This window comes from Macrobrachium rosenbergii, chromosome 7, assembly GCF_040412425.1.
Source record: "Macrobrachium rosenbergii isolate ZJJX-2024 chromosome 7, ASM4041242v1, whole genome shotgun sequence".
In the NCBI taxonomy this organism is placed as follows: domain Eukaryota; kingdom Metazoa; phylum Arthropoda; class Malacostraca; order Decapoda; family Palaemonidae; genus Macrobrachium; species Macrobrachium rosenbergii.
Window position 1 is genome coordinate 3,972,501 of NC_089747.1, and position 24,729 is coordinate 3,997,229.

At 36.6% G+C, this 24,729-nt stretch overlaps 3 protein-coding genes across 5 annotated transcripts in view; 1 reads left to right on the forward strand and 2 right to left on the reverse strand.

The window, feature by feature from the left end:
- LOC136840488 (uncharacterized) overlaps positions 1-931 on the reverse strand; it is a 3,308-nt gene extending 2,377 nt beyond the window's left edge. The window contains exons 1-3 of the mRNA XM_067107151.1: positions 700-931; positions 219-335; positions 1-10 (exon numbers count right to left, since the gene is read on the reverse strand). The exon at positions 1-10 is cut by the window's left edge and continues 247 nt beyond it. Of these exons, the coding sequence (XP_066963252.1) occupies positions 1-10; positions 219-335; positions 700-925 (353 nt within the window). The 5' untranslated portion in view covers positions 926-931. The remainder of the gene's footprint in view (positions 11-218; positions 336-699) is intronic.
- LOC136840036 (Na(+)/citrate cotransporter-like) overlaps positions 1-24,729 on the forward strand; it is a 73,351-nt gene that overhangs the window by 31,063 nt on the left and 17,559 nt on the right. Inside the window, exon 1 of one of the 3 annotated variants that reach the window (XM_067106344.1) lies at positions 21,078-21,302. The exons of the other annotated variants lie outside the window; for them this stretch is intronic. The gene's annotated coding sequence lies outside the window, so the exon portion shown is untranslated. Of the gene's footprint in view, positions 1-21,077; positions 21,303-24,729 lie in introns of those variants that run through there. 3 annotated transcript variants of the gene reach the window in all.
- LOC136840489 (uncharacterized) lies at positions 9,466-15,618 on the reverse strand. Its single transcript, XM_067107153.1, has 5 exons — positions 15,489-15,618; positions 15,079-15,135; positions 12,484-12,656; positions 11,861-11,993; positions 9,466-10,943 (listed from the first exon to the last, which is right to left on the reverse strand). Exons 2-5 carry the CDS (start codon positions 15,101-15,103, stop codon positions 10,825-10,827), a joined length of 450 nt encoding a protein of 149 aa, XP_066963254.1. The 5' UTR covers positions 15,104-15,135; positions 15,489-15,618; the 3' UTR covers positions 9,466-10,824.

The following is a 24,729-nucleotide window of genomic DNA, read 5'->3' on the forward strand; positions in this document are numbered from 1 at the left end:
ACGTTCAGCACTGAAGGAGAAAGGGGAGGGTAGAGACAGAAAAGCCTTTATGATATAATGAAAGTATCACCCACTTAATATAGAAGAAACCTACTTCACACGAGTAAATTCTGTTTACTTCAGCTAATGGAACATCACTTCTTAATCAGTAAAAACTCAACCTCCAAACAGACCTGGATACGTCAAAAGGGAAACACTAGACCCATCAAAATACTCACCAGTGACATAAAGGTTACTGTCCTCTTTGGAGGCAACTTTTCTGAGGCTGGAGAGTGTCTCACAGTTGTTTGAATAACTTTCTGAGGAGATCCAGTTGAATCCCAGGCAGCCAGAATCTGCTTGTAATAGATCGATAAAAGTAAAAGTCCCTTGATTTCCTGAGAGTAAAAAAGCATTTGCAAAGAGAGGAGAAAGTTTTTTCCCTCAGAATTTGTATAGTAGCCAACAGCTAAACATTTAGACACTTAACCAAAGGGTGGAGTTGCTTCAAGAACTTGGTGAGGAGATCCTGTAAAACTCAAGGCAGCCAGGATCCGTTTGCAATACAAAGAAAAATTTTGTTCTTGACTTCCTTTGAGTAAAACAGCATTTGCAAAGAGTGTAAAGGGGATTTTTTCTCAGAATGAACTAGAGAAGAAATCTCTTGTATACAGTAGCTATCAGCTAAACGCTTAGGCACAGCTAAAGAGAGGAACTTACTCAAACTGCACTTCACGGCACAGATAATTACGGACGAAACATTGTCAGCTTCTATGACGCTCGTTCCTCGCACTGCTGCCTCGCCCACGACGTAGGAAGTAGAAGCAAGACCTTCTCCAAAGGAATCATTGACCAACTCCACCAGAAGGAGTAATAAGAGTAGGAAGTGACCCATTCTCTTCTGAGGACCCTTTATCTTCTTTCTGTTCGCCTGCTGTCTCCCCATGGCTGGAAGTCTGCGTTCCGTCGAGACGGAAGAAGAGGGAAAGGAAAATATAAACTGTAAATAAACCGTCTTACCAAGAGATTCGGAAGGAGTCATTTGAAGAGATCCACTGATCTAGTCCGAATTCTAAAGCTGCTTTCGCTTGATGTCTCTCCGTCATCCGGTGAAATTTTAATTGCCTACTTTACTCATAACCTAGGCCTATCCTGTGCTTATACCAAGATTCAAGCGTGAGTTTCATCTAACACAAAATTAAAAGTCAATATAATTATCAATATATATGTATATATATATATATATATATATATATATATATATATATATATATATATATATATATATATATATGAATACTGTTAGATAAGCAATGCATGCGCGCCTGCATAAAATTCTAAAGTCAGTGGTTACTGAGAAGGATTTATCACGTAATAATAATCGACCATTACCGTCTCTCTCTCTTTCCCTTCCTCTCTCTCTCTCTCTCTGTCTCTGTCTCTCTCTCTCTCTCTCTCGTAGGACGTGTAGTCGACGTAATTGCAGACCGAGTTGTCAAGTCGATATGTGACGGGTCTTGTCTTGGGAGTTCCTCACAGAATACGGAATATATTGAGGAAACCGGAATCCCTCTCGCGCATGCGCAAAGAAGGACACAGGTGAATTTGCCTCGACGTTATGGAATGTTTGTAGATTTTTCTATTCTACGGCGTTTCTTATTGTATAACATCCTGATTTTGAAGAATTTTTTTCCAGTTCCATAAGTTTTACAATTTTAGTCATTGCGGTGTCTGAAATAACTATATTTCTTTTTATCGCGGCTTCAGTTATTTCGGATATTTTTTTCAGTCTGTAATTCTGGATTGAAGTTTCTCTTGATTTGAAGTTTTAAAAAATCCTGTCGATGATCGGAACGAGATCCTTCTCTCTCTCTCTCTCTCTCTCTCTCTCTCTCTCTCTCTCTCTCTCTCTCTCTCTCTCTCTCTCTCTCTCTTATTTTGGTGTATTTTATAAGAAGGGTGAAAGACTCTTTTGCATGCTTTACCAGTTTGTAAATCACATTTGTGAAAAGTATTGTAGCGCCAATATATATAAATTAAATGCGTAAGTCCTATAATTAATTGCCCCTTCATTTTTTACAAGAATTTTGAAAGATTTTTAATTATTAAATTTTTCCTACGTCAGTTCGTTGCAATATCTCTCTCTCTCTCTCTCTCTCTCTCTCTCTTTCTTCAAAAGACTTCCAAGATACGGTATATAATTTATAAAGGTGTCAGCTAAACTCAAGATTAGGTTTCAGTCATTTTTTTCTTCTTTTTGAATCTAGCGTCAATGGAACGCTAAGAATTCTTTCATGGAAAGGGGCTAATAATAATAATAATAATAATAATAATAATAATAATAATAATAATAATAATAATAATAATAATAATAATAATAATGATATTAATAATTAGAGAATACTTTAGAGATTGCCATAATAATAATAATAATTAGAAAATATGTTAGAATGCCGTTCATATTGCCACCATTTTTGACAGGTCAGTACTACCCCTAATAATAATAATAATAATAATAATAATAATAATAATAATAATAATAATAATAATAATAATAATAATAATACAGCTTTTGACAAGAACTCAATAGCTTAACGTCTGACTTGGAAAAATATACATATGTCAAAAACTCGTTCATTCAGATATTTTTACTGACTGACACGTTATTTTATTTTATTTACTTATTTTTATTTATTTATTTATTTATTTATTTTTTAGCTCCAGAGGCATATTGGAGTTTTGGTTTCTCCGTCTCGATTTTATTATTCTCTTACCAAATTCCAAAACTCGATCTTTGGTCTATATTGTCGCAAATCTTCAAGCCCATAGAATGAAGAATTGGGATAAGAATAAAAAAAAAAAAGGATGGAGTGATGATAACATGGTTAAGCAAAAACAAAAAGGTTTCGTGTTTAAAGAATACACTTAAACCTGAATAATGATGCTAAAAGACCGGAATTCTTCAGAATACGAACCCGTTCCATCGTTTATCAATTCAAAATATACGGCTTCGCCCTCGCTCGTAATTGCGGGCCACTGGTTTGAATCTACGAGCATATTCCAAATGCTTGAGAGACACGAGTGTTGAGGAATTCCTCTCTCTCTCTCTCTCTCTCTCTCTCTCTCTCTCTCTCTCTCTCTCTCTCTCTGTCAGGGATCACTCTGGGTTTCTCTTCCACATTTCATTACAGAATGTTCGATTGAATTTAATTAATCCATAAACATCCTTTATAACAACCAAATATTCTATAGCTTGTTGGCTTTCTTTAACAGAAAACTGTTGTGCCGGCTTTGTCTGTCCGTCCGCACTTTATTCTGTCCGCACTTTTTCTCTCCGCCTTCAGATCTTAAAAACTACTGAGGCTAGAGGGCTGCAAATTGGTATGTCGATCATCCACCCTCCAGTCATCAAACATACAAATTGCAGGCCTCTAGCCTCAGTAGTTTTTATCTTATTTAAGGTTAAAAAGTTAGCCATGATCGTGCCTCTGGCAACGATATAGGATAGGCCACCACAGGACCGTTGTTAAAATTTCGTGGGCCGCGGCTCATACAGCATTATACCGATACCGCCGAAAGATAGATCTATTTTCGGTGGCCTTGGTTATACGATGTAGCGGCTGTAGGCCACAGCAAACTCGATTGCGCCGAAGGAACTTCTGAGCATTTTCTGCTTGTTTTTTATTGTTTTGGTCTGTCAGAGGCGTAAGTATTGCCATATAATCGGTCTTTATATTCAAGGGTTAATAAACCCACTGTCTTTGAAGCAACACTGAACACACTGAAAGGATAAGTTCTCGTTACTGAAGAAGGAAAAGAAGAAGAGGAAGAACAACAATAACAACAACAACAAAAAATAAAGAAAGTGTCCCGGTAGTTACCAATTAACAACAATGCCTACCACGGCCATTGAATCTCGATCGCATAATCAATTGCGATCAAGAAGTCTTCCTAAAGGTGGCCTTGTATAGCTGTGGAACTGCTAGCGTCCCAACTCATCGCTTAATCTTTCAGAAGTGAAGGCTGTTTTGAATATCTGATTATGTTTGTTTTCTCCTCACCTTTTTCCTGGGAGAGAGAGAGAGAGAGAGAGAGAGAGAGAGAGAGAGAGAGAGAGAGAGAGAGAGAAGAAACTAAACCACAAACAGTTCCAATATTAGGTCAAAGCGTAAGATGGCGTTGATGGCTAATTAATTTTCACGTACATCCATAAGTTCCAGTCGACCATGGAAATTCAGTATATAATGATGAAAAATATGGAAAAGAGAGTCTATTTTCACCTGTTTTCATTACTTTTGTTGAGAGAGTGATTTTTCTCGTTACTTGTTGTATGAGAAAACATAATTCTATACCTGACCATATCAGCCTGAATTATAGATGCCAGAGAAGTAGATAATATCAAGTCTACCAACGCAGACCTCTCCCAGGTAGATTTTAAACCACGACAAGTGTGTGTGTGTGTGTGTGTGTGTGTGTGTGTGTGGAGGGGGGTATATTGTGCGGTGGGGTAGGTTGAAAGGGTGGGGAGGTAGTACTTAGTGTTTGGTGAGAATGCCATTACACTGTCATACCAGATATGTCTACCATTCAATGCACAAGTTGTTTAGCACTAGCTTTCTAGCCAAAGATATTTTATTTCATTTCCTTAAATTAAACTTTGATACGCTAAGACCCAGAAAGTATTAATAGTAATTCTCGCAGAAATATTTATATAATAATAATAATAATAATGATGGTATTTTCATAATTAGGACAATTTTGATGCAAAGCCTAAATAGATATTTTATTGATTTGATAAGGAGAGTGTTTTGTATCATATTAAAGAAATGGTAGGCACCCATGCTACATATCCGCACTTTAAAAAATCACGTCATTTATTGTTAACATGGTTCTAGACCTAACAAGAACTGTAGGCCTAGAGTCCTTCACTCGCTTTACCGAGTCAAATTTTTTTTTAAGCATCTTATTCTTCTTTGCACTTCTGTCAAGCCATTCATGAAATCAGTTATTTAAAACACTGACACCAGAATCTCTCTCTCTCTCTCTCTCTCTCTCTCTCTCTCTCTCTCTCTCTCTCTCTCTCTCTCTCTCTTCCCACTTTTCTCTACGGACGCTGTGATGATTTGGAGCTTTCTCGTTTCCCCATAACGATCCTATTCTATTGCAAATTTCAAAACTCTCTCTCTCTCTCTCTCTCTCTCTCTCTCTCTCTCTCTCTCTCTCTCTCTCTCTCATCCAGACGAGAGATTTTTAGCCTTCAAACTAACCATACGTAACTTAGACTTTACCGCCACTCTCTGCTCAGAAAAATGGTTGTTGCTCCCATATCTCTAGATATATTAAAGCATTTCTGAAGCCTGGGTGTGAACAATGTCACAATTGTTGGCATTCAGACTTGCATATATGATGAAACGGAATTGCATCGGAGTGTTCAGGGAAGAAGCAGACAATCCATAACCTTAGGTCTCTCTCTCTCTCTCTCTCTCTCTCTCTCTCTCTCTCTCTCTCTCTCTCTCTCTGATTTTTCTTTGTTATTATCTCCTTTCTGTCTTTAGATCTGTAGCTGCAAACCCTTATGGACAGAATTAACACTATAAACCCAATAGGGTTCCAAAGGGAGATCAGCCTGCACACACACACACACACACACACACAAGAAACAAGTTATAGTAGGTGATAAATAAATAAATAAATAGTAGGGAATAGACAATAAAACCGAGACACCTGAATTCAGGAGACGTCAGCAGCAGAGAGCAGGAATGAAATTGTTCCTCGCTTAAACATTTGGAGATCTGAAGACTCCCCTTCCGCACTAGGCGAACTATTCCATAATTTAGCTGTGACCAAAATAAAACTCCTTGAAAACTGAGTAGTACTAAACCTGATATTAGGAATGGCAAACTATTCCACATTTTAGTAGTAGCCAAAATAAAACTCCCTGAAAACCAAGTAGTACTAAACTGATACTAGGAATGGGAAGCTGTTCCACATTTGAGTTGTAGCCAAAATAAAACTCCACATAAAACTAAGTGGTACCAAACCTAATACTAGGAAAGGACACGTCCAAATAATGGCTGTTGCTTATACTTCTACATGACCATGATTCCTACAGTTAATGTGTAGTTATTTAGTAGAATTTTACTTATTCATCCGCTGAATATTGATAAGTACAGGCTACGGTAAAAAGTTTTCAGAACATACTAATGTCCTGATGCATTGTTCATGATACCCGAACACCGCTAATGGTGGCTTTTTAGTTTATCGTCCTTTTCACATTTTCCTGGACAGATTGTGAAGAGGAATATTGGGGAATATTATATTTGTTGGGTAAAGGAAGATCCACTTATCGGAATACCTAAAGCTTTTTGGATAATCTCTCCTTTTTTTAATTACTGGGTATTAAATTAAGTCAAATGTTATCTCACCTTTAACAAAAGTGCTTCTTCAGATTAAAATACCTGGTGTTCTCTCTCTCTCTCTCTCTCTCTCTCTATATATATATATATATATATATATATATATATATATATATATATATATATATATATATATATATATATATAAACTATATATACATACATAAATACATATTTACATATATACATATGTATAGTGTGGTCATTCATGTATGTATGCATGTATATATATGTATAAGTGAAGAAAAGGAACATCAATAAAACAAAGAGTTATAATCCCATTTATAACAATGACCCGTCCCTGCCAAAGTAATGGACAGACTGTCCTGGAAATGGCCGCCACCTATACAAGGGCATTAATCTGAGAAACTGGGTGTAATTATACGATACGTCTTTTTGCCACGAAAAAGCTGAAAGGTGCAACGTGATATATTCTGATCCGGACATTGTCGCTTTTGATTGTACTATGACAGTAATTGCTAGTCTTCATTGATAGTTAATGGGAGAATCATCATTCGGTGCTACTGTGGGCTGTTATTTACCTACGTCACCCCACCGAGTTGCTAGTACTAAACATGGCGGAAGCTTGATGGGACGCCATGTTGAGTACTAGCCCCTCGGGGATCAAAGCTATCGTTTATTAATATAATTTGTCGACCACACGATATAGAAATGGGTGTATATAATACTTTGATCCCTGAGGGGATAGTACTAAACACGGCGTCCCATTGAACTTTCGCCATGTTTAGTGCTAGCGTAACCTCCGAGGTGTTAGTACTAAACATGGGCTGAAGCTCAATGAGACGCCGTGTTTAGTACTAGCCCCTCGGCGGAATCTCAGTGGGATGCCATGTTTAGTACTAGACTTTCGGGGATCATAGACTTCATTTACTAATATAATTTGTCGACGACACAGTATAGAAATGGATGCGTATAATACTTTGATCCCCGAGGGGCTAGTACTAAACATGGCTGATCTCAATGGGATGCCGTGTTTAGTACTAGCCCCTCGGCGGAATCTCAATGGGACGCCATGTATAGTACTAGCCCCTTGGGGATCAAAGATATCGTTTATTAATATAGTTTGTCGACCACACAATCTAGAAATGGGTGTGTATAATACTTTGATCAACGAGGGGTAGTACTAAACACGACGTCCCATTGAACTTCAGGCATGTCTAGTACTAGCACCTTGGAGGTGGCGCGTAGATAACAAGCCAAAGTAGCCCCCATCATTCTTTTTTCCCCTTCTCAGTTCCCCAGTTCCGGAGGGTTTTCACTCCTCACGCCTTTGCGACTGTGGAACAGTCTCCCTGAGGATGGCGTGCGATTGGAACCTCGAAAGTTCAAGCGAAGATGAAATCCATTTCTACCCTAAAGCAGTTCACCCTGTATTCTAATGATTTATTTATATTTTTATCTGTTTATCTATTGATTTATTAATTTATCTCTTTCTCTTTACTAATGACTGGTCCCGTCTTTCTTTATCGGTTATATACCTTCTGTTACGTCTTTCAAAAGAGCACCATATTCTTTGGATTCTTGAATTTCAAGTCAATGGCCCCTGTGGGGTGGGCTCGTTCCATATGAATAGGAGTTTATCTTCTGGATGATAATAATAATAATAATAATAATAATAATAATAATAATAATATATATATTAATAATAATACGCAGTATAGAAAACTCGATTGGGCACATTTTTTACTTGTTTTCTTTTTAATAGCTTTATGAAGCAGGACTTATAACTATGACAAAGTTATAGCACTAGAAATTCCTTTTTCCACGCTGTGATTCGAACTCAGGTCAAGGAGAGAATTGAGTTTAGCGATTTGGCTGTTCAACTTCTTTCACGATATCCGGGTTTCATATTCTCCTTTTTGTACCTGAAATTATTTTCATCTTGAAACGGTTAAATAATTTCTGTATTTTCATGTTGTTTACGACTGGCCATTGTTACTTATGTCATTTCACATCTTTTTAATATGATATATTATTTATGTCATGTTACTTAAGTCATTTCATATCTTTAATATGACATATTATTCATGACAGGTCTTACTATTCACCTGTCATGTTATTTATGATGACATGTTACTTATGTCATATCTCTGACATGACATATTATTTACGTTATGTCAGTTCCTCATTGGACGGGTTGGTATCGTTCTCGGTGGCACTCTGCTGGAGCGCGTTCGATTCTCCGACCGGCCAATGAAGAATTAGAGAAACTTATTTCTGGTGATAGAAATTTATTTCTCGTTATAATGTGGTTCGGATTCCACAATAAGCTGTAGGCCCCGTTGCTAGGTAACCAGTTGGTTCTTAGCCACGTAAAATAAATCTAATCCTTCGGGCCAGCCCTAGGAGAGCTGTTCATCAGCTCAGTGGTCTGGTTAAACTAAGGTATACTTAATTTACGTCATGTCACTTACTTCATTTCATATCTTTGATATGTCATGTTATCTATGTCATGCTACTTATGCCATTTCATAGTTTTGATATGACATATTATTCATGACACGTCTTATTATTTGTTTGTCGTGTTACTTATGACACCATATTTATGACATGTTCTTTCAGATTATGATTGTCAACCGAGTTCAAATAAGGGAGGAAAATGTCATGATTAAGTCACTCATATTGTTGAGTTCATGTTTTTATTTTCAAGAATAACACAATATATATATATATATATATATATATATATATATATATATATATATATATATATATATATATATATATATTTATGTGAGAGTGTGCATGTATACATCAAAACATTCAGTATACATGCATCTATATGCGTAAGAAAGCACTCGCACACTTCAAACATTTCAGAATGTAATATTACATGTAAATATTATGTAAGCATACTGAAGTATTCACAGATATCCGTTGTTATAATTATGATTGATCATATATATATATATATATATATATATATATATATATATATATATATATATATATATATATATATATATATATATATATGTATATATACATAAACTTATCAGATTTTAACTATTCTTGTTTTCGTAACATATTAACTAAGCAATGCTGGCGGTTACATTGTCAAGTTAATTTCATTGGCGGATAATTAACCTTTCCAAATTATCGTATTAAACAGATATTAACGAGTGCTTTGAAAATAGTTCTGCATTTTGTCTTCATGTACGTATTTCTGAAAATTCATTATTTGATAAAAAATACTTTGGAAAAATCTTCGTAAAAATATCATGACAAAAATATTGTAGGAAAAATATTTTCATAAACGCCCCCGGTCATGAAATTTTAAAACAGTTGAGATTGTCAACTTCTGATCAAAATGCCTTTTATTCTAATTAATAATCCCATATTTTATCTTTAAAAATGCCAGTCAAAAATACATTAAAATTCTGTGTCTTATCTCCAGGTGCTAACTCATCACTGATTCCTTCTCGAAATGCTCTTTATAAATGTCATAAACATGTTGAAAACTTAATGCATATATATTACAGACAAGTCGAAAACAAGTCTATTACTATAAGTGAGGAACGAATCTTTGGCCAATGTTGGATAATCGTATAAAACACTGGTTAGGATTGAAAATAAGTCATTGACTTGTATTCAACCTGTTTGTGATGTGTGGGCGTTAAGTTGCTGACATGTGTTTATGACATGTTTTACTACAGTGTGGAAACACCTGTACGAGGCATCTTCAGGGCACTTTGTTAGTTGCAACATTGTGAGAGTGCCCACTTTGTCAGTTTTGTCATTTTCAACACAACTTGGCTATCCACTTTGTCAGTTTTGTCATTTTCAACACAACTTGGCTATCCACTTTGTCAGTTGCAACATTGTCTGCTTTGTCACTTTTGGCATCATAACATACACACTGTCATTTTCAGCATCATTACATTATCCACATTGTCATTTTCAGCACCATAACATTACTCTCATCTTCGGCAGCATAAGTTTGTCCTCTTCGTCATTTTCAGCACCATAACTTGATCCATATTGTCATTTTAAGCATCGTTACATCATCCACATTGTCATTTTCAGCATTTTTACAGTATCAACATTGTCATTTTCAGCATCATGTATTATCCACATCGCCATTTACAGCACCATAACATTATCCATAATATTATTTTCAGCATTCTTACATTATCCACATTGTCATTTTCAGCACCATACCATTATCCACATTGCCATTTTCAGCACCACAACATTATCCACACTGTCATTTTCACCATTTTCAGCACCAGAATATTATCCACATTGTCATTTTCAGCACCATAACATTATCCACATTATCATTTTCAGCATTCTTACATTATCCACATTGTTATTTTCAGCAGTTACATTCACATCAACTTTTTCAGTTTAAGCAGTTTGCCAGTGCATCTTAAGTGTGTCTAACGATAAACGTTGAGAAGACATATCAACAGAAATCGAGATCGGTCGCCAGCGTTAGAGATAGCACCAGAGTAGTAAACCCCACTGATATGACTGAGGCTTGATTCCCGTACTCATACTGAATTTCAGCCACCTCGACCTTACCTGTAAACAGGGAGATACAGAAGATTGGAGGAATTTCTTAGCAGTTCTTTGCAGCAAGATTGTTCTTTGCAATTAGATTGAATTGGTGGGCTAAACTGATCATTTGAACGTCAAAGGATTTTTTTTTTATTCAGTTCATTTGTCTCGTAATTCAACAACAACTAAAATATGGTTACTTTTGTTGTCTAATGTCACCCTTAAGTGAGTTAATGGACTATAATCCTGCTTAAGTGCCACTTGAATACCATGATAAGAAAAAGTTTTGTTTATTGAGTCTAAGAACAAACGAAGTTAAATGAAATGAAGTAGGCGCTAGTTTTTCATATCTTATACTGATTCTTCTCAGTAACACTGATAAAATAATGCTAAAATTGACGATTGAAGATGCAGACACATTTCTTCAAATATTACTTCACCTGACAGGACAAAAATCTTTCACAAATAATGGCCCATGATGCGTTATTGTCATTAGGTTGAGAATTATGAAATTCCTCTCTACATCAACTACAAGGAGGTTGTCATTTGGAACAAGATTTAAATTAAATGTTTGTAATCTGTTCAACCGTAACTTTTTTATGAGATAATGATTAAAAGGCCTTAAAAGCCTGAATTAAAGCAAAGCCTTCAATCTACATTCTTATAGATTGGCTCGAGAAAGAACCTTAATATCCGAGAATTGAATAACCAGACAGCTAAGCCATTTCTCAATTCGCATAGGCCTAGGTCTAGGCCTCGCCTTGAGGATGCAAATTGAAACCCCAAGTTGAAGGTGAACAAGAGAGAGAGAGAGTGGAGGAAAGGGAGAGTGAGAGAGAAAGAGAGAGAGAGGTGGAGGAAGGGGGGAGAGAGGACTTGGGGGAGGGGAGAGAGAGAAACTAGATGAGAAAATGGGAGAAGAACGAAGAAGATTCCATTACCTTTTTCAACATAAACCAACGTGGAGGCCGATGGGGCATTGAAGGGAAGGCACGTGTAATTCCCAGAATCCTCCCTAGGCCTAAAGGAATACAGCAGGAGAGTCGACACAGTCTGATCACCACTCGTCTCCAGCTGAGGGCGATAGTTTAAAAAGGGGAACTAATAAGAGGCTTTCTGCGCGTGGAAATAGACCTACAGCTATTTCAGATTGTCAATAAAATCGGTTTTATGTACGTTATCATATTATTATCATTATTAGGTAACCTAAATTATTATTGATGTTATTGACTGGCTGACTATCTTTCATGCGGTTTTTAAATACCAAACTATCATTAAGAGTGAATTTAAAGTATTGTATATAATTATAAGTTACGAATGGTTTAGGCCTATTTGTTCATGCCTATATTATATCTTTCTAGTTAAAACTATTCCTGATTCTGTTTTCGTATAAATTCATGGTTCCCTCAGGGTGTAATCCTAAAAAGCTAAATATTTCTCAAGCTAAAGCTTTCGGAGGCTATAACGACACTAACTTTTGAATAGCGCCATCCACGAAAAATCAATCTTGGATACTGATGAGAATAGACTCGCTATACGAAGACCATCGCACTCTTGACATTACCTTGAGAGAAATCCCTCCCCTGGGGGAGTTATAGTCCAAGAGGTGATTATCCTTGTACCACAGGAGAGACGGAGGCGGACTCTTGACGTAGGTCACGATGCACTCGAGTGTCAGGGTGGCCCCAGGGTCCACGAACCTCACCCGGGGTCCCGTGATGCAGGTGTCGTAACCGTCTGTTCGAGGAGAAATTAGGGCGCGTTCATAATAGGTAAAACGTGTCGTAAACATGTCATAACCTTATCAAAAACATGTTGCATACAGGTTGGAGACAAGTCGACAATTGTATGTGGAAATATGTCAGTAACTTGTCGCATACATGTTATAAACAGGTTGGCAACAAGTCGACAACTGGTTGTGGAAATCTGTCAGTAACTTGTCACATAATGTCATAGACAGGTTGGAAACAAGTCGACAACTGTATGTGGATATCTGTCAGTAACTTATCACATGTGTCAAAAACAGGTTGGAAACAAGTCAACAACTGTATGTGGAAATCTGTCAATTACTTGTCGCATACATGTCACAAACAGGTTGGAAACAAGTTGACAACTGTATGTGGAAATCTGTCAGTGAATTTTGTATACATGTCACAAACAGGTTGGAAACAAGTCGACAACTGTATGTGGAAATCTGTCAGTAACTTGTCTCATACATGTCACAAACAGGTTGGAAACAAGTCGACAACTGTATGTGGAAATCTGTCAGTAACTTGTGACATACATGTCACAAACAAGTTGGAAACAAATCAAACTGTACCGGAAATGAAGAAATGGTCTGACTATGAAAACATGTTGGAAAAAGTACAATAAATTGTTGACTTGTATTCAACTTGTTGAAGATATATATATTATGAGTTGCCGACATGTGTTATGACATGTTTTACTATAGTGTGGATGCACTGTTAGGTACAGAGCATACCAGCAACGTTTCTCTCTCAATGCTGAATACAATGAACAAGTACCAAAAATTGTAATGACGCAGAAAAACATATGAAGTTTAAAGGTGGATGAAGAAAATAGTTTACTATGAGCAGGTAAACTGCATGCAATATTAAAAGGACAACACAAAAACTTAATCGTTTTTGGCAACCGCCCTATGAATGCACTCACCCAAATTCATTCAGATCCTTGCATTTGTTTACTTTATATTTTTGCATGAATGAAAGGAATACAAAAAATTAGTGATCATTTCATCATGAAAGGATGACAATAATAATAAAATGCAAATAAGAATTGAAAGTCTTTAAATAATTACTACCAGAGGAAAATTTTAATACATTATCATCATGATCACTAAGTTCACCAATTCCCCATCAGTATTTGGGCACATTGCTCAAGGTACAGTATTTGGGAGAAAATGACTTTTTATTTCAAAGACCAACAACAGAGTGTGTCCTTGTGAATGGCGTTGTTTTGCTTGCTTTGTGTTTTGAGAAAGAAGATCGGCCTTCCAAAGTTATCATGGTCAGGCATGTTATTGACTATTTAGAAGTAAATGCAGACACGAGGTGTGATTGCTAGATTATATCAGAGGATGCGTTTCTTATATTCCTATCTGAATAGCGCTCATGTTTGTCATCAAAAGGTATTCCTTTTCATGTGACTACTGCTACTACTATTACTACTACTACTACTACTACTAATAATAATAATATATTCTGATTTCTAGAATGGTGGCATCAGTCGAATTATTTTTATACAGAGTGAACTGTCAATAGAATTGAGAAGATTCAATATAAAATCATTTCATTTCAACAGAACGCGTTTAAGAGAGCATCTACTTCTATTAATAATAATAATAATAATAATAATAATAATAATAATAATAATAATAATAATAATCTGCTTGCTGTTTCAACTTATCAATTTGATTAAACTTTTAGCGAATTATCGTATCTTTCACCTGACTATTCAGTACTTTCTCCTCCTTCGCTAAACTCCTAGCTGTAAAAATAAATAAATGAATAAGTAAATAAATAAATAGATAAATAAATAAAAATTGTTCTCGACGATCAAAGCAACTGAGGCAGTATACAGTAATTTACGGAAGCGTCATTATCGAAAAAATGAACTCTGTAAAACACGGTTGATTTTTACTCGGCCAAATCACTACCAATTTTGCTCATTGAGCAATTTGCCCTGCATGGATCCAAGTCTATACGGTATCATTTTGCGTTGATTACTGTACTTTTTTCCTCTTAACTAAAGTGGTGTGAATTATTCGTATTATTTCATGGAACACGATTAATCACGATTTTTTTCAGCCAATGAGAGAACAATGCAAAACAAAAGCTTATATAGTATCATTAATGCGTTGATTATCGTGATTTTTTCTTTTAACTAAAGTATCGTGCATTATTCGACGAATAGTCAATTTCTCAAAGCCATTTTCTCATAGCCATGTTTTTGCTCATAGGTACATGTACCATGAACACAAAAACATGGCTTAAAATCCACCATTTCCTACTATGCGCCTTTCGTTAATGTTTGCAAAGAAATAGCCTACGTGTTTTGGCGATCAGATGAAATCATTTTTCTTCTTGATTGCTAACTGCGATTGGTACGAAGGTAGAAGCTTATCTTTAGTTTTGCTTACCGTATTTTCTGTTTGATGACGCCATTCGGTAAAGCTGCCCTTCAAATTCGTCTTTTGCTGGAGGAAAAGAATATTTATAAGTCTAGTGACTCTAGTCGAATGGGGACATGTTTAGCCTAACACTTATCACTTTTTCTTTATTTAAAATTACTTGTCAATAATAATAATAATAATAATAATAATAATAATAATAATAATAATGGATCGAAGAACAAATCCTCAAGAACTTTGCTATCTGGATATGTTTACATCTCAGCAGACACCGATATGAATCACGTCACTAGACAACGAAATTTTTTGTGAATTTTACTCCTCGGAAATAATAACGTTACTGCTTCTTGACACAAGATTATTATTTCAACAGAGAGAGAGAGAGAGAGAGAGAGAGAGAGAGAGAGAGAGAGACGTACTCGTAACCTTAAGGAAGAAATTCCTGACTATCTTCGGGTAGGAATTCACTTGACATTTGTAGACCCCGGAATCCTTCGGCTGGCTATAACGGATCTGGAGCGTCCAGTCGTCGGTCCTCTGGTCGTGAAACACCTGAAAGATATGTGTGCATAAGGAAAGGCCATTCCAGCACTGTCTTGTGGCATACTCTGCTTTTGCATGCTTGGTTCATAGGTCTAGAAAAGCTATCCGAACTCTGTGTTGTAGTATATTCTGCTTTTGTATTGCTTGGTCCATAGGTCTAGAGAAGGGCCATTCGAGCATTGTCTTGTGGTATATTATGCTTTTGTATTGCTTGCTTCGTAGTTCTAGAAAAGGCTATTCGAACACTGTGTTGCAGTACATCTCATTTTGTACTGCTTGGTTCTTAGGTCTAGAAAAAGGTACTGGAGCACTGTCTCGTGGTTGGTTCATAGGTCTAGGCTTCTCGATCTTTTCTCACATCTGTATTTTTCGATCACATTCTGGTTTGGTAGTTTGATGCATAGCTAATTACTTTGGCTTCTACCAGTTTGTTCTGCGATTATTATGTGAATTTTAGCTGTCTACCTGTCTCTCTCTGTCTGTCTTTTCTTAGCTGCTCTGCTGTTGCCTTCTAGTCCTTTTTTTCATTTGACATTCTGTTATCTTGAAAGCTTTAGACGGTTCTCTTGTGTAGCTTGTCTGGGCCTGTCTATCTGTTCTAGTGTCATGTTTTGACATTCGTTTTTATTCTTGTATCTGTATAATAGCAATTCTATTCCTGACATATTATTTGTGTTAGACTTTCTTTCTGCTTTAAAATATTTTGCCTTCCTGAGAAACTGTAACCCTGGCCTGGCCAAAATAATAAAACGAGAGTGTAAGAGACAACACATCTGTTATTGTAATGTTTCTCAGTTAGTCTCAGAAATCTTTCATACGTTTGCCTCGCTGTATCCAACAACAAACTATTTAGTCTTACCAGCTGTTTGTGTGCCTGTATCCAACAACAAACTATTTAGTCTTACTTGTATCCTTTCATCTGCGGTGTAAGAAACAGGGCCTATCGTCAGAATGTGGAAGTCACGTACTCTCATCCAGGTCACCTGCGAGAAATTTTATATATTAGCCTATCGATACCGTGATTGGACTAATGAGTATGTGCATTTTAAATAGTACCGTCTTCTTTTACTATGATTTACTTCATTCTCTAGAAAGATAGATAGATAGGTAGAGAGACAGACAGAGAGACCTAATGCTAGTCATCACTGAGACAAAAAATAAATAATTAAAATATTGTTGTACATCTTAGTGGAGGTAATTAGAAGTTTGTCAACTATATATATATATATATATATATATATATATATATATATATATATATATATATATATATATATATATATATATAGATATATACAATCAGTTCACTTCCATCTCCACTTGGTGGCTTGTTCTGAAGAGATTTCTCGTCTACAAAGGCTAAATCATTACAATGCTAAAGTAACCAACTCCTAGCACAGCCAATTATATTTACTTTACAATCCCTATTCTCGACTAAGCAGCAAAAAATAAGTGTCAGACTGAACGGTGAAAAATGAATAACTTACTGTTTTGTTTCCAAGCAAATGGACCTTGCACTCCAGGAAGGCCGTCTGACCTGAGAGAATGGTTCTGTTGGTAGGAGAGTTCCCGAAGAAGGGCTGGGGATGTGCAGCCGCATTCCACCCGGTAGATGAAGAACTTCTCTGGGGTGGCTCTGGGAAAATGTTCTAGTTAGTAAGTAAATGTAGCTTGGACTTCTTTTGGAAATGTTTGTACCTCCATACTTTCGTGTATAGATCTGTGTATGATTAGACATGTACATGCATATATTTCTAATACCCCCACGTATATATATGTATAAATCTACATGTATATAAATATATATATATATATATATATATATATATATATATATATATATATATATATATATATATATATATATATATATATATATATATATATATATATATATATATATACACTTTTATACATTTCACCACCCTGACTGAAACACACCACTGTCGGCTAACCACTAGATACTTAGGGGCAAACATTAAACTATTTCACCCGCCCTTGGATCGAGCATGAAATTCTCAATATTAAAAAGATTACACCTAGAGGCGTGGTAAGTGTGTGTGTGTGTGTGTGTGTGTTGCATGTGTGTGTACCTGTCATATATTCATCATTTTCGAGCCTCGAGGGAAAACGGAAAGTCAGCTGTATCAAGGTGCGAGACCTTTTGAGAATTCTAATGCACCTCTTCGAGCACACTAAAGCTTGCAACTTCTCCCTGAAACTTTTGCAACTTACTGCACCTTTCCGCGAGCGTGATCCCTCTTCCCCTCGACCATAAGGTGCACGAAGGAGCGCAGATAGATACGCAAGGCATCTTTAAAAGCAGCAACAAGAGGCTTTATGGCGTCCTTTACATCACTCTTGATCAGTGACAGAATCACCTGCCGGCAGAGGGAGGCGTGGGTCTTCCTGCATTAATATTTAATATTTATGTTGGCGAGAGGAACATCTTGTTCGTCTTGTTTACTGAATCTTGCTGTGATTCACTGCGATTCAGTAAGCTCAGTCTGTTTTATGTTTATAGTTTTTATTGACTGAATCTTCTTACGATTCAGTAAATTCAATGTTTTAACTTGTCCATTTTTATTTTCTGAATCTTGCTACGGTTCAGTAAATTCAACCTGTTATATGTTGATCATTTTTATTTACTGAATCTTGCTACGATTCAATAAACTCTATCTGTTACATGTTAATAAATTTTTATTTGCTGAATCTTGCTACGAATCAGTAAATTCTATCTATTATATGTTGATAAATTTATACTTTGAATCTTGCTACGATTCAGTAAATTCAATCTGTTTTATGTTGATAAATTCTTTGCTTCTTGAAGAATGCTTCAGATATTTTATCTGTTCTTACTGAATAGGTCTGTTGTCTTCATCTTTTAATTCTCTCTATTGCATGCTGAGAAATGTTTTGCATACCTTAAGAATGCTTTTGTGTGGATTTATGTATATCATGGCTTAACGTCGAAGCTTTTCAACAAACTTCAAAGTGATATAAAAGACAACATGTTTGCTCATCAAAAGAGTTCAAATAAATCGTTTTCTTTCGTTAATTTGGATAGTATCAGACTATTGACTGTTATCAGACTAATAACTATTATCAGACTATTGACTATTATCAGACTAATAACTATTATCAGACTAATAACTATTATCAGACTATTGACTATTATCAGACCAATAACTATTATCAGACTAATATCTATTATCAGACTATTGACTATTATCAGACTAATAACTATTATCAGACTATTGACTATTATCAGACTATTGAGTGTTATCAGACTGTTCACTATTATCTAAGACTTCTTTCCAGCGCTGGCAATACAGTTCCTTAAGGTTCATTGAAGAGAAAGTCGACCGTTTGAAATTAAAGTCGATCTTTAACAATGAAAGGCGACGTTTTAAAAAGAAAGTCGATCTTTTAAAATGAAAGTCGATATTTTGAAATGAAAGTTGGTGCTTTGAAATAAAAGTCGATCTTTTAAAATGAAAGTTGACCTTTTGAAAAGAAAGTCGACCTTTTGAAATGAAAGTCAACGTTTTAAAATGTAAGTCTGCCTTTTAGAATGAAACTCGACCTTTTGCAGTGAAAGTCAACCTTTTAAATGAAAGTTGACGTTTTAATATGTAAGTCTGCCTTTTAAAATGAAAGTTGACCTTTTGAAATGAATGTCAACCTTTTAAAATGAAAATTAACGTTTTAAAGTATAAGTCAGCCTTTTAAAATGAAAGTCGACCTTTTACAATGAAAGTCAACCTTTTAAAATGAAAGTCAACATTTTAAAATGTAAGTCTGCCTTTTGAAATGAACGTCATCCTTTTGAAATGGAAGTCAACGTTTTCAAATGAAAGTTGACGTTTTGAAATTTAAGTCTGCCTTTTAAAGTGAAAGTCGACCTTTTGAAATACAAACCAGCTTTTTCAAAGGAAAGTCGACCTTTTATAATGAAAGTCGACCTTTTAGAATGAAAGTCGACCTTTTATAATGAAAGTGGGCCTTCTATAATGAAAGTCATTTTTAAATGAAAGTCGGCCTATTGAAGTGAAAGTCACTCTTTTCAAATGAAGGTTAACGTTTTAAAATGCAAGTCGACCTTTCATAATGAAAGTGGAGAATTTGAAATGAAACTCGACCTTTCAGAATGTAAATTGACTACCTGAGTTGCTTTACCGAATTTATCTAAGTCTGGTGTCCTTTTTAGTCATTCATACATTATAGAATTATAGAATTTTGATGCTTTTCATTTTCTATACGAATCTTATTGGCTGACAGACCTTTCTATGTGATTTATCTTCTTTGAACGACATTCATACAACATCTGCTCTCTAACCTTTTATAGTTCTGCTTTATCAAATTCTAGCTGGGAATTCCTTTGAGAAAATAATGCTTTCTCCAGGATTTATGACCGTCGTACCATTCATTATCTTTTTTGTTTATTTGACAATATTTATGTATACCTTTAAAACATACTTCAACTGCAGAAATTGTGAATAAACGTCAAGATTGATGAGGATAATGACTGTTTTTCGTGACTGACGTACAATGACGGGGACTCCACGCCCTCAGGTGAATTTGGAATAAAAATAACTTCGGCGCAATCGAGTTGTCTGTACAGCTGCTACAGCGTATTATCAAGGCCACCCAAAATAGACCTCGCTTTGGTGGTCTCGGTATAATGTTGTATGAGCCGCTGCCTATGAAACTTTAACTACGGCCCGGTGGTGGCCTGTCCTATATAGTTGCCAGAACCAAGATTATGACTAACTTTAACCTTAAATAAAATAAAAACTACTGAGACTACAGGGCTGCAATTTGGTATGTTTGATGATTGGAGGGTGGATGATCAACATACCAATTTGCAGCCCTCTAGCCTCAGTAGCTTTTAAGATCTGAGGGCGGACAGAATAAAGTGCGGACGGACAGACAAAGCCGGCACAATAGTTTTCTTTTACAGAAAGCTAAAAACGTGAATATACTACAACGTAACTTACCGTACAATGTCGTAACAGCGTTGGCGGATAGCAAGAGAAGCCAAAAATATATCTTGAAATCATTCATTTTGCATTGCTTCTGTTTTTCGTTTATTTTTATAAAAACGTGTGTGGAAATGAAGCACGCTTATGGCTAACTTTAACCTTAAATAAAATAAAAGTTACTGAGGCTAGAGGGCTGCAGTTCGGTATATTTCATGACAGGAGGGTGGATGATCAACATACCAATTTGCAGCCCTCTAGCTCAGTAGTTTTTAAAAATCACCACGTTTCCTGTGTCACGTATTACTCATTTAATGTCAAGGAAATGCTTACGGAAATTATATTCATGTGTTTTCTATTTTATTAATCTTTTATATCAAGTTACATTTACGTACATTCCATGCGAATTTTTTTTAAGGCAATTAGTCTATCTAGTGAAAATACAATCTAACACCACTGTTTTCCTTTTTTTTTTTTTGTCAGAGCAACACACGCACGGGTTCACTGAAGGCCATTAATCACAGAGCACTGACATTTCGTTCCGTGAATCGTAGTGAAGCACCTGTTCATGATGTGATATACCAAGCTTTTAGAAGCACGTTGCTGTATCAAAAGACTTGATTGATGACAAGGAAGCATACTTTAATTCACCGGGTAATCGTTAGTTCCCTTACAAAACGCGATCAATATCCAGTGAAGTCTTGAAATGTAAGTTTGCTAGAATTCTGTATTGTTATAAAGTTTCCTCGTGTTTAAGCCAATAATATTTAATATAATTAAGTTTGGGGTACATTTAGCTGTTCGTTTACTAACGTAATATCATATTCACACGAACTGGCATTCAGTTAGAAGCAGGGAGCAGAAAGCACTTTTTTTTTTTTTTTTTGCAGTATTCCGTAGCTCTTGCGTAACACGGCACTCACTCTCAGAAGATCACCAGTGCCGCGACCGCTCAATATTTACACGTCCATCGCAACACGGAATTGCTCTCAGAGGGATTTAAAATGCCATGAACTTACACACCACACTGGCGAGCACTTGTATAACCTCCGCCCAGTTCCACAGAACGGAACCGTTTTCCTGCGCAGAGTTTTTCCCCCTCTTGCCAAGTCCAGAGTGTCACAAGCAAAGGAGTTGTTTACCACATACCAAGTCCAGAGTGTCACACCAGAGAAGGTATTGTTCAATTAGCGCCAACTTTAAGGGTAGAGCGGGTACGTGTTAATAAAACCCAGGTATCCTCTCCCACAGGTACGTCGCGTGTTGGATGATACCTGGTGTTACAAGCTCTTTTGGACCTCGGTCGTAAGTGTCCTCGCTGGCTCGCTCGCGTGCTACCGGAGCGACGTAACCACCTCAGTCCTTCGTTCTCTGGACCCAGGACCCACGAAGACTAGACCTAGCTCTCGACTAGGCGTTTCCGGGGGCGATTTACGACGTGACCCGGACCCACGCAATTGGGGTCGTTTTTCAGTGGGTCTAAGGGGCGCGAATATATATATATATCCGATCGTTGTGTGGTGTTGGGGGGGAGGAGGGAGGAGGAGCCATACGGACCGACACCCACCTTCTTTAAAGCACTGAGCAGCACTGGTTTTACCTGGATTTCCTCTCTCTCTCTCTCTCTCTCTCTCTCTCTCTCTCTCTCTCTCTCTCTCTCTCTCTCTCTCTCTCTCTGTATATATCGTTGTCACTAGAATTTACGTGCTGGCATTTTTCTTTGGCTTGATCGTAATTTTTTTGTTGTTGTTTTATATTTACTCATGTTACAATTTACAAAGCTCTCTCTCTCTCTCTCTCTCTCTCTCTCTCTCTCTCTCTCTCTCTCTCTCTCTCTCTTACTTTTTAATCCTTGCCATTTAATGTGTTTAGTCATTTTCACTTTACATGATAATAGAAAAGTCATATCTCTCTCTCTCTCTCTCTCTCTCTCTCTCTCTCTCTCTCTCTCTCTCTCTCTCTCTCTACTCCTTGTCATTTCATGTGCTTAGGCATTTTCCCTCATAATTTTCTGAAACTCTCTCTCTCTCTCTCTCTCTCTCTCTCTCTCTCTCTCTCTCTCTCTCTCTCTCTCTCTCTCTCTCTTCACTAGCTGTCACTTCATATGCTTAGTCCTCTTTCCTTCACATGATAATTGGAAATGTTCTCTCTCTCTCTCTCTCTCTCTCTCTCTCTCTCTCTCTCTCTCTCTCTCTCTCTCTGTATATATCGTTGTCACTAGAATTTACCTGGCATTTTCTTTGGCTTGATCGTAATTGTTTTGTTGTTGTTTTATATTTACTCATGTTACAATTTACAAAGCTCTCTCTCTCTCTCTCTCTCTCTCTCTCTCTCTCTCTCTCTCTCTCTCTCTCTCTCTCTTACTTTTTAATCCTTGCCATTTAATGTGTTTAGTCATTTCACTTTACATGATAATAGAAAAGTCATATCTCTCTCTCTCTCTCTCTCTCTCTCTCTCTCTCTCTCTCTCTCTCTCTCTCTCTCTCTCTCTCTCTCTACTCCTTGTCATTTCATGTGTGGCATTTTTCCCTTGCATAATTTTCTGAAACTCTCTCTCTCTCTCTCTCTCTCTCTCTCTCTCTCTCTCTCTCTCTCTCTCTCTTCACTAGCTGTCACTTCATATGCTTAGTCCTCTTTCCTTCACATGATAATTGAAATGTTCTCTCTCTCTCTCTCTCTCTCTCTCTCTCTCTCTCTCTCTCTCTCTCTCTCTCTCTCTCTCTCTCTCCATCGCCATTTACTTTTCTTCCTTACCGTTCCCTATCATACTTATCTGGAATATTAGACATGAACAAAAAGACATTATAAAAATTTATCTACATTTCGTACGACCAAATATAGCCCGACACCCATTTGGGATTATGAGTTTCAATACTCGTAAAGATTATCATTAAATTCATAGCTCGTAATACCCGCTTGGTAATACTCGCACGGGCTTATTCGGGATCCGAGCGGCTTATGGGGTAATCAACTCGACGAGTTTTCAAAAACACCCTTGCCCTGAACTTTCACCTTTGGTGACCTTCTCGACGCTGCTTTGCCTCTCATTTCCATCCTTTCTTTAGCTATGTAGCCCAACCAAACAGTAATTCATTTCAGAAGGTCACACCCTCTTTTAGTATCATTGCATTTAACATCCAAACTTCACTTCTGTAGAGGAGGGTTGGTTTAACATCTCTCCGAAACTTTTTGCTATGATCCTGCTGCCTAATCCATCACTTGCGTCTTCTTTCACCATGCCATCAGCTTTTACTTACTCTCTCCTTCCTACCATCCATGCGTAAAACTGTCGTTCCTTCTTCCTGGTCTCCATTTATCTTCATAACCTTATTCTTCCTTACGTTCACTTTCAGTTCTTTATTTAAAGCTCTCATCAGTATTTGCACTTTTCTTCACTGTTACCAACTGACATCACAATTTCTGTTACCATCCCACTTGTAGAAATATCAAATAGTCATGGAGGTGTAACTTTCCTTGCTTGAGAAGCAATCTTCCACCAGCCCTGCCTCTCTTATTTTTACAAATTTTCATGCAAATTTTAATATAATCACAAAATCTTCTAATCATTAAAAAAAAAATTCTACACCATAGTTACACAGCACAATAGCATTGCATGCTTATGTTTCTTCATAAGCTGTTTTTCTAGGTTCTTATATTCCAAAAACCAGTTTCTGTTTTCTGGAATCTTTCCCTCAGCTAAACATGGCTTACACACCTTGGACAGCCAAGGAACACTGATGCACCTTGCTACAGTGTCTCGTTAGTGATATCATCTCCCACTTAACTTCTTGAACATTGACTTTCACCAGTAATCACAAAATTTTCTTTAACGTCTTCCACTCTTGTATCACCCAGATCTATTGCTCTTCTGTCCTCTAAATATTCTCTCTCTTGGCAATTCTTGTTCTAAGATCCAATTATTATTTTTTATCAAGCTTTATCTTTGCGTTTTTCTCCCGCCCCCTCTGTCCCTAATGATATAAATTCGTTATGGAAAAAGTACTTGTTTGAAATAAACCTTAGATTGTCAAAAAAAATTGCCACAAGACTGTCTATTAGCACAACGCAAAATAAAGCTTCTCCACAAGACTGCCCTTTCGCATAGTGCAACACAATGTTTTTCCTCGAAAAACAC